The following is a 10,383-nucleotide window of genomic DNA, read 5'->3' on the forward strand; positions in this document are numbered from 1 at the left end:
TTAAAAACGTTTCTTCAGTTGTATGTACTGAATGCCTCTGATGTGGCACTGCCGGGCAGCCGACACGCTCAGAGGAAAGGGCCGGGCAGACGCCTGTGACAGCCAACATCGCTGAAGAGTGATCAGGAGAGGGAGCGCCGTCTACACGACCCCACAACCCAAGCAAGGCCAATTGTGCACTCTCAAACTCTGGCTGTCGATGGGGCATGCCTCAGAATTTTCGAACTCGTGGACCCCAGCAGATAGTGGTAGAGGTACAACCCTTTTTTTAAGAAACATTAAGGTTTTATGGGGTCCTAATTTTTTTCACATGACTGTAAATATGCTTGTATGCAAATACTATCGGCCACAACATTTTTCACAAACTTGAGCAATGGAGGAGAAGATGGGAGGCTTACATGCTTCACCAGGTCCTGATGTGACAGCATATCTTCATTATGAATGTGTGCTGTGTTTTCAGGCTGGGCTGACTCTGGACTGTCCTGTGCTGTCCCCTCTGGTGCTGATTGATGAAGAATGGCAAATACACAGTGCTCTACTTGAACATGGAGAAAATTGTTCCACGTGAATTTAAAAAACAGATCCTAGAGATTCAGAGAAAAAGACAGAGAGAGAGAGAGAGAGAGAGAGAGAGAGAGAGAGAGGGAGAGAGGGAGGGAGAATAAGGAAATTAGCAAATCAACACCAAACAAACAGGCTTTATGATCATCTGAGCTGTAAGGTGGATAAAGCCTCACCAGTATTAAGTTGATGATGTCCAGCTGGCAGAGCTCATAGTGAATTCTGGGAGCTGTAGTGTTGAGCAGCGCAGCCAGCAGCCTGCAGGCATGCAGCCGGGCGTTTCCGAAAGGCTCCTCTAAAACCCCCAGAGTCGTCAACATGCTGCACTTCTGTACCAGTAAGGACAGGACAGGACAGGACAGGACAGGGAAGGACAGGACAGTCTGATACCAACACACTAAGGGTGCATTCATTCACAGCTGCACTGCAGACAAGCCCTTCTGTCTCTTCTGGGGTCTCCTGTTTATCATCTTTTGAGGATACAATTGGTAAAGAAGCATGGGGGTGCAGCCTATCAGAGTAAAGTGGGCACATTAAAATGTGCACTGTTCTGCCCCTAGTGGTCAAATAAATCAGCTGCATGCATGGTGCAAACTTCTTCATTCTGAGGGGGATTTCCTGTAGACTGTAGGGATTTCTGCCACTGCTGGTAGACCCGTATGACCGTAAGCTTCCATACACCTGCAGATTCAGCTACTTCCTTCGCTCTATGGTCTTCAGCCATGCCCAAATGCAGTCACTCCCTTTAGCCAATCATTAACTGCATCTGCTTTCTCACCCACTTTCCACACATCCAACGAGACCCTCACTGCACTGTACCTCCTCCTCTCAATCTATAAATCCTGACACACACCCTGCAGGTATTTATAGCCCCATCATCCTCGTGCAGCGCCATCTGCAGGAGCCTGAAGGTACTACCACCTTAAACACGTGAGGTGACCATTTTTTTGGTCTGGGGAGCTTATAAAAATAACATTATATACATATATGGCATTACCTTAGGTGGGTTGAGCAGGAGGTGGTGGTAATGCTTCAGGTGATGCTGAATGCCCAGTAAAATGCTGTTGTTTACAGTGTAAGACTTTTCCAACCCCTGAGATGTCGAGTCCATCAGCTCCACTCTATTATTTCAAAACAAAAGCTCAGATAAATATGACATACTGTGTGTGTGTTCACATAAACACTATATGTCCAAATGTTTGTGGACACCCCTTCTAACTCTCAGGATCAAAGAGAACATGAACCAATCGGCACCATGCTGCCTAATGCCAGGCGTGGCCTAGAGGGGTATAAAGCCCCCTCTGCATTTAGCTGTGGAGCAGTGGAAGAACTGTGTTCTCTGGAATGATGGTGGTGGTGCTCCATCCAGTACTTTTGGAATGAGTTGGCGAGGAGATCATTAGCAAACATCCTGACCTCACTAACACTCTTGTTCCTGAATGCAATCAAATCCTTACAGCAATGCTGCTCCAAAATCTAGTAGAGACAGCTGCTCCAACAAAAGCAGGATAGGGATAAAATATTGAATGAGGAGGTGTCCCTATACTTTTGTCCATGTAGTGGATGTGCTACCTACCCTGGTTTCCGTGTCTCTAATAACGTGAGTAAAACTTGAGTTCCGTTGACGATGCAGACTTCACTCTTCTCTCCCTCGAACATGTTCTTTAAAAGTGCCTCCACACTCTGCTGGCTAACACACACACACACACACACACATACACACACGATTTGTAAATGCTTTTAATTGATCAACTAATTGATTGATTTACTTGAAATTCCTTAAAAATACCCCCACACACACTTACAGCTCCAGTGTAGCAAGCAGAGGGTCCGGCTCTGAAGGCTCCTGCAGTAGACTGGTCTGATCACGGCTCATGCGGATGATGTCACACAGCGTCTGAGAGGCGTTCGCCTGCCTCTGTGAGCAAATACACATAGTATCAGAACAGGCCGCACTACAGGAGATGCGTTCAGCTGGCGAGTGTCAACAACACACACTAATACAGGGTGTTTATACTGACCTCGCTGTCAACGTGAGGGTGAATCAACTCCGTCAGTCTCTGAATAAGCTTCTGCTCGTCCAGCCACTGAAAATAAACAGGAGCAGCTCAACTCAGAACCAAACACACTGCGTAACAGTAAGGAACCCAAAACAGAACCACTTTGGCCTTTTGGACCCTCCTGTCATAAATAAATGTGGACCCTATGTGCACAAATACTTGAGATGTTGCTCGTTTGCAAACCCAGCAGTACCGACTCACAGTTAGGACGTCCTGCCTGACGGGGGCGGGCTCCACGCAGCTAATGAGCCGCAGCAGTAGATCCATCATAGCTGAAGTGTCCATGTGTTTCAGCACCAGGGTAATGAATCCCTCCTTTTTCCTCAGGAAACTGATTGTCTGTGAGAGTCAGAATGATAAACCTATGAGAGCAAGGAATGTATACTATATGGACAAAAGTATTGGGACACCTGCTCATCTATTGTTTCTTCTTCAATCAAGGGTATTAAACAGAGTTTATCCTGCCTTTCTGGAGTAGATTCTAGAGCATTGCTACATACCGTGTGTGTTATATATGTCCAAAAGTTTGTGGACACCCCTTCTAATGAATGCACTCAGCTACTTTAGGTTCCCCCATTATCGACACAGAGTGGTGTAGGCATGTGTTGCTGCTCTAGGGCCTTGGAGACTTGCCATAACTGACAGAACCATAAATTCCATGAATGAAGGTGGCACAACCAGTTATTATTTTTAGAGGGAGTCACCCTCTTTTTCCATGGGTGGCACAGAAGTTGTGTTTATTTTCCTTTGATAAATAAATCTAAATAAAAGCATTTCTTGAAGTGAACCCAGAATGGATGAGCAGCAGCGTACCTGCTCTGCCTTGCGGCTGATGAGGCTCCCGAAGGTCTTGCTGAAGAAGGAGGCGAGCAGAGGGTTTAGAGGAGAGTCATGCTCTAGGAAGCTGTACAGTGTGTTCAGGAGAGAGTCGTCTCCTCCTACTTTATCATTAATGATGGACACGTCACACGTCAACAACTCACACGCGGTGTTGGCATACCTAGAATAATGAGAGAGCAAGAGACAGTAAGCTGCACTTCTGTATTAGGGACTCCAACAGACAGCCATGGTGCCCGTTTTTTTTGTCCTACAAGCCTTAATAGAAATAGAAAGGGGTATTTCACAAAGCAGCCTTTCCTTAGTGATCTAAGTCCCTTAAGCCCAAATTCAAGCCTGTCCAATAGAAAATTAGGCAATGGGCGTCACTATTGGACAATCTTCTCATGATATCCAGCTTAACTTTTTCAATTAAGAGATAAACGCTTCCATCCCCGGTGTCCTCCTCCTTACTTGTAGCGCAGTTTCTCCTCCCGGTCACTAGGGGGCTCATGTGTGATGAGGCTGATGAGCTCCAGCAGGCTGCTGTCCTGCGTGAGGAAGAGCAAGAGTCGCTGGTTCTGAGCCTTACACTCCTGCAGCACGTCCTCTTCATCCAGCAGCTCCGTCAGCGTCACGTCCTCCTTCTCCAACAGCTTCTCCACCTGAGAGGCTGTGTGCAGGTCAAACTTCCAAAACATGACTGATGCCTGCTCCCCGGGACCTGGAGCAGGAAGAGCAGGGGTTCCACCAGTGAAATGGTTCTATGTAGATGACTCTGATTTACATTATATAAATAATCCCAAATAATCACATATATGACATGGATACATTTTTCATATTCAGTAAATTATTGGGTCAAAATATTTCAATGTTTATATGGGTTCCTGACCAATGGGCTGTGTGGGTTTCAAACTGTACCACTGGAACTGAAGCGCACACATATCCATATATGGAAACTAAGCAGCACAGGTTTTTGTGATGTCGGCTAATCAGAACAGAGGTCATTTACATACAGTCTTAAAGACACACCAACAATTGCAGCTTGTTTAATAATAATGGATGAAGATTGGGTGGAAATGGTGCTCTAAAGATAAATTACAGCCCCATAAACATCATTAGCACACCTCCACCCCATATCTGAGTAGCTCCACCCACCCAAACTGCAGCTCCAAGCGGTCAGGTTGCAGGCTGTGTTTTTTGGGGGGGTACTTTGCGGCTGGCTTTATCATGAGTGCATATCGATCCTGCTTTGAGTAGCTGGAAACTTAAAGACAGGCAGGGCTGCACAGCAGACTACTGGGGCTGGGGCAAGAGGAACATGTGGAAGAGGAACTCAAGGTGAAGTAAACAGTACTAGTGCCAAGAGTTTTCCTGTGCAACCAATTGGGACAGAGGTCATTTACATATTTTATTTACCTCAGGGCCAATATAAAAAATATGTACAATGTCTGTATATTATTGACCTTGTATGGTTTAATATAGTCTGCACATGGCTGGTTTACTGTGTCTACTGTGTGTACTGTATGTTGTGTATTTCCTGTAAATGACTGTACAGTGTTTGTTTATTTTAGAGTACTAGAGAGACGACAACATCCGGAACCAAATTGTGTGGGTCAACATACTTATTATAAATCTAATTCTGATCCTGATCCTTGAATATCCAGACCACCAATGAACTAACTTACCTTCAGTCAGAGAGTGTAGTTCCTTTGATAAGGGGCAGCGTCCAGCTTACACACATCGGCCTCCTACAGCGTAGAGCCAGATAAACTGACCACCTGGTACACAGAGTTGTTCCAAGTCACATCACAATATACACACCTGTAGGAGAACGGCAAAAAATGGAGATTAGAAGAAATCGATGCTGAAAGGTCTACAGCAAGGCCAGAGGTGGTGATGGGAGGCCCTCACAGGACGGGTGACCCCCTCACAGGACGGGGGTAAATTTCAGCACCACATTTTGAGCACCAATTAAGCAAATTGGCCAAGCTAGCTTAATTGGTCTTATTAGCGTATCTGCACCAATAAATGTGATATTAAAGTAAATACATCCTCAAAAACTCTCCTTTGAGCGTCTCTCTTCAGACAACTGGGTATCTGAAGTGCCAACCAACCCACAAACTGTGGCATAAAGCAACCCTGTCGGTTTTCTTTTGGCTGCCCGAAGAGAAAACTTACATCGCCCCCTATCTGAGAAGCTCCACCTCCACAAACTGTTAGGGTGCAGCGTATATGTTGAGTTTTTTTTTTTTTTGAGGATTTTGAAACTGTACCACAGCTGGCAAAACATTAAGACTGCAGACAGCAGAACATGGAGGTACCGCAGTTAAAGCAGACTATCGCAAAGAGAGAGGAAGACGTGAACTCAAGGTGAAGTAAATGTAGCTAGTGTAATTAATACAAATGCAACAGACTTTTAAATCTAATGTTTTGAGTAGGACTGTTTAGACAAGGTGAGAAAGGGTGCTGTTAAAAGCATGTCTCAGAGCCCAGGGAGCTGTGTTCACTTGTGGAAAAGGGGTACAACTAAAGCTGGGCGATATGGTAAAAATACTGGATCACGATATTTAGAGACTTTTTTCTCGATACACGATATTTATCACAATATATGTGATCACAGACTAAAAACATCAGTAGCGACAGATATATATCTTATAAACTACTATCCAGATCCTCTCCCGTACTGAATACAGTGATTTCTACTCAACATCTGCTGAACTACATCTAATGAACCCTTCAGTCTAATTACACTGTTAGTAATGAAACCTGCAGCTGATCAGTGTTTAGTAAGCACCAGCTCTAGGTATAACATTGTCTCCATCTCTTTACGCCAGGGCTGCTCAATCCTGGTCCTGGAGATTTACCACCCTGCAGAGTTTAGCTCCACCCCGAATCTAACTCTCGATCTGAACTCTTCAGGGTGGTAGATCTCCAGGACCAGGATTGAGCAGCCCTGCTCTACGCAATTGGTGTCCTCAGACTAAACGAGGTTAAACCCTTCTGCAGTATCACCATCACACTGGCTTTATTATAGTATGTATACAACATATTCAGAATTTCAATAATGCCCCCCTTTGGAAAAACTGAACCTACCTCACCCAACACCACTGAGCTTTATTTTATTCCAAACTCACATAAAAAGCTAATGCAGCCCAAAGGCAACTATAAAATAAATAAATAAATAAAATGTGATTGTAAAAACTGGTGTCCATTAAAGCCAAGAGGACCCACATTTAGATGTGCACTTGAGACGTGCATCAGAAATACAGGCTGTACACAATCCTGGGCCATCTTAGGTTTTTAATAGAATTAATCAGCGTCTGCAGAGGATATGAGGTCAGCCATTACCACATCTACTTAGGCCCACATTTTCCAAGTCACAGCAGGTCAACAAGATATCTGTGCAACTGTTTTACCATCCCAGTGACATGGATACATTTTTCATATTCAGTAAATTATTTGGTCAAAATATTTCAATGTTTATATGGGTTCCTGACCAATGGGCTGTGTGGGTTTCAAACTGTACCACTGGAACTGAAGCGCACACATATCCATATATGGAAACTAAGCAGCACTAGTTTTTGTGATGTCGGCTAATCAGAACAGAGGTCATTTACATACAGTCTTAAAGACACACCAACAATTGCAGCTTGTTTAATAATAATGGATGAAGATTGGGTGGAAATGGTGCTCTAAAGATAAATTACAGCCCCATAAACATCATTAGCACACCTCCACCCCATATCTGAGTAGCTCCACCCACCCAAAGGACAGCTTTTTTTATTTATTTTTTTAAATTTTTTTTTTTTTTTTGGGGGGGGGGGGGTAGTAGCTGTCTTTATTATGAGTGCATATCGATCCTGCTTTGAGTAGCTGGAAACTTAAAGACAGGCAGGGCTGCACAGCAGACTACTGGGGCTGGGGCAAGAGGAACATGTGAACTCAAGGTGAAGTAAACAGTACTAGTGCCAAGAGTTTTCCTAGCTTTGCCTGTGCAACCAATCGGAACAGAGGTCATTTACATATTTGATTTACTCCAGGGCCAAAATAGAACAAGAAAAATATCAGATATGGGTAGAGGTAGGCAATATGAGCTTATTTTACAGTATCATGATCTAGTGCAGCAGAATTAAGAATATTTTTGGGGTATATAATTTTATATAATATCTGTATAATATTTTGTCCAATCTAATTCAGGGTCATAGTGGGTCTGGTGTTTACCCGGAATCATCGGGTGGGTACCATCACAGGGTACCATGCACATACCCCTAGCTATGCACTCTTTAGCAGGATAGCATGGCTGACCCTGTGCTCTGACCTTAGCCTTCTAAGCTAGCTAGAAGGGTCGCATGTGGGCATGGGTTCTAAACGGGTTTGGACATGTACTGTTACTGGGACATAGCTGGGCTTCATTACAGCCCTCCTTCATCTCACATGGGTCCCATCTAGGCCCCATGTGCAGTGTACAACCTAGATCAGGCCCAGGTTTAACCCCTCCTGGTCCCACCACTGACCCTGATGGGCACCCATATCTTGAGCCAGCATGGGCGACCCATACAGGCCCTGAGGGGTGTGTTATCTGGGGGACAAGTATAAATAACAATAAAGGCCTAATTATACGTTACATTAATGCCGTCCAACCTTCCACCTCTCCCAGCTACTCAACACTGACCCATGCCTTCATTTATGCCTGACCACAGCATCTAGGGTCTAGGTGTTGTTACCTCTAGTCTTAGCTACCATTTCACCAAAAACCCAGAAGCCCCAGTATGTCCACTACTCAGTCCCACTAGCCAAGAGTGCACTGCCGCAGCACCTGACCGGGTCCCTGGTCTGGACGGAGCAGCGGCCTCCCTCCTTGACTCCGTTCCGATGCTGCTGCTGCTCAAACGACCAGAGCAGCTCAGCACATAAGGAGCAAATACGGAGCAAATAAGCGCAGTTAACAGCCTAGCGGCCTAAAATGCCCTCGAATGTGTTAAAATGGCAAGTTAGCCCAGGTTTAACTGTGGGGTTGACTTTCTTAACTGCGGAAAGTAGAAATCCACTCCGGGATTTTGCTCCAACTGCCTGGGCGGCTCTGCTGCAGCAGAGCTGCAGCAGAGCCGCCCAGGCAGTTGGAGCAAAATCCCGGAGTGGATTTCTACATTCCGGACCTGGATTTTGCCGCCTTTGCTTAACTGCTCGTAAACGGACAAACAAGCTCACTACGTGCGACCTTCTGGACATCAAAACCACCGGCAGCACCTCGTATCTCAAACGCTTTACACAAACGGTTCTTAGCTGGCTTGTTTACCTTAAATCGAGCAGGTTAACGGAGGACTTACCCCAGCTCTACAGTAGCTATTAGCTATAGCTGCTGCCGGACGGTCACCGCCGTGAACTGCGCCCCGCTGCAGGAGAACCAAGAGCCCCCCACCCAGCGCCCTCACCTGAAAACGCCTCTGGTCCAGCTCAGATGGGCTCAGATGTCCAGATGTCCTAACCAGAATAAAGATTTTGACATCTTTTGGAGTTAAAATGGCGGACCTGGCAACGGGAGCGCGCAGAGCGCTTAGCGCGAGCACCGGGGTGCGCTCGAGATTGATTTATTGGTAATTTTATTGATTATTTATTTCGGTCACACCAAACGCACCAGTCACGTGGACACTGGAAGTAATGCACATGCAAGGATACTGTATGAAAAATATGTCCAAATATGTCCAAATATTTGTGGACACCCCTTATTAATCATAAGCTGCACCCATTGCTGACACAGATGTGCAAATGCACACAGTGGTCTAGCCCCTGTAGAGAAGAAGTACTGCCAATAGAATAGGACCCTCCGGAGCAGATTGGCACCATGCTGCCTAATAATGCCAGGCGTGGGCTGGAGGGGGGTGTGAAGGCCCCCAGCATTGAGCTGTGGAGCAGAGGAAGATCTCTGGAGAGATGCCGGATGAGATAGGGTTTTGGATGAGATAGGATTTTGGATGAGGATAGGGTTTTGGATGAGATAGGGTTTTGGGAGTAAACACACTGCTCCACCAGGAAGGGGTGACACCATGGTCACGAAGGTGGTTCATCTGGGACGAGGCTCAGCCCTTGTCTAGAGCACTGGGTTATGGATGCCACTGCTGGGCCCCTGAGCAAGGCCCTCAACCCTCTCTGCTCCCCAGGCGCCGCCGCAGTGTGTGCTCACCGTAGTCAAGTCAGATTTATTTGTAGAGCTTTTTACAACTGTTGTCCTCACAAAGCAGCTTTACATAATTAATAATTAATAAATAACATAAGAAGACATGAAGGATCAAAGACCCCCAGTGAGCCCCAACAGCGACAGTGGCAAGGAGAACCTCCCTCAGAGCTGGAGGAAGAAACCTTGGGAGGAACCAAGACTCACAAGGGGGACCCGACCCGTCCTCCTCTGATCAGAACTATTTATTAATTATTGATAAAAATGACCAAACCAGATACAGCAGATAGTTAATAGTGGTGATATTAATAGTGCAGATAGTTATCATGGAGTCCATTTAGGTTTAACATGGTCATTAGACAGGTAGCAGTGGTAGGAGGGTGTGCAGCTGGTCTGCTATGGGTGGTGGTGGAGGCGGGGCCTGCTGGTCGGACTGGTAGGTGGCAGCTGGTCTGACGCAGGTAGAGGGGACCTCAGCGGGCAGTCTTCCAGCAGGTCGGGCTGGGTGACCATTTACTGGGAGAAGGTAAAGAGAGAGTTAGTTCTGACCAGTCACTGGTGTGTGTGTGTGTGTGTGTGTGTGTGTGTGTGTGTGGTCACTACCTGGAGGTGATAATAATGGTGACTGCGGTTGTCCTTGTCTTTGTGCCGGTCCACCAGTATGACCAGCTTGACCAAACTAGTTAACCAGTATGACCAGTTTTGTCCATCAAACTCAAATGAAACTGTTATGTTATATATATGTGTGTGTGTGTGTATATATATATATAT

General features: G+C 45.8%; 1 protein-coding gene across 4 annotated transcripts in view; it reads right to left on the reverse strand.

Moving 5' to 3' along the window:
* The window catches only part of ppp6r2b (protein phosphatase 6, regulatory subunit 2b), a 32,437-nt gene extending 23,432 nt beyond the window's left edge, over window positions 1-9,005 (reverse strand). For 3 of the 4 annotated variants that reach the window (XM_072694494.1, XM_072694490.1, XM_072694492.1), the window contains exons 1-11: window positions 8,873-9,005; window positions 5,126-5,261; window positions 3,912-4,161; window positions 3,435-3,621; window positions 2,823-2,960; window positions 2,583-2,648; window positions 2,367-2,479; window positions 2,138-2,251; window positions 1,559-1,682; window positions 738-890; window positions 399-584 (exon numbers count right to left, since the gene is read on the reverse strand). In XM_072694494.1, coding sequence (XP_072550595.1) covers window positions 399-584; window positions 738-890; window positions 1,559-1,682; window positions 2,138-2,251; window positions 2,367-2,479; window positions 2,583-2,648; window positions 2,823-2,960; window positions 3,435-3,621; window positions 3,912-4,138 — 1,308 coding nt within the window. In that variant the 5' untranslated portion in view covers window positions 4,139-4,161; window positions 5,126-5,261; window positions 8,873-9,005. The other variant, XM_072694491.1, reaches the window with a different exon arrangement.
* Between the last annotated feature and the right edge of the window lie 1,378 nt (window positions 9,006-10,383).

The sequence above is a fragment of the Salminus brasiliensis genome, chromosome 13 (assembly GCF_030463535.1).
Source record: "Salminus brasiliensis chromosome 13, fSalBra1.hap2, whole genome shotgun sequence".
Classification (NCBI taxonomy): Eukaryota; Metazoa; Chordata; class Actinopteri; order Characiformes; family Bryconidae; genus Salminus; species Salminus brasiliensis.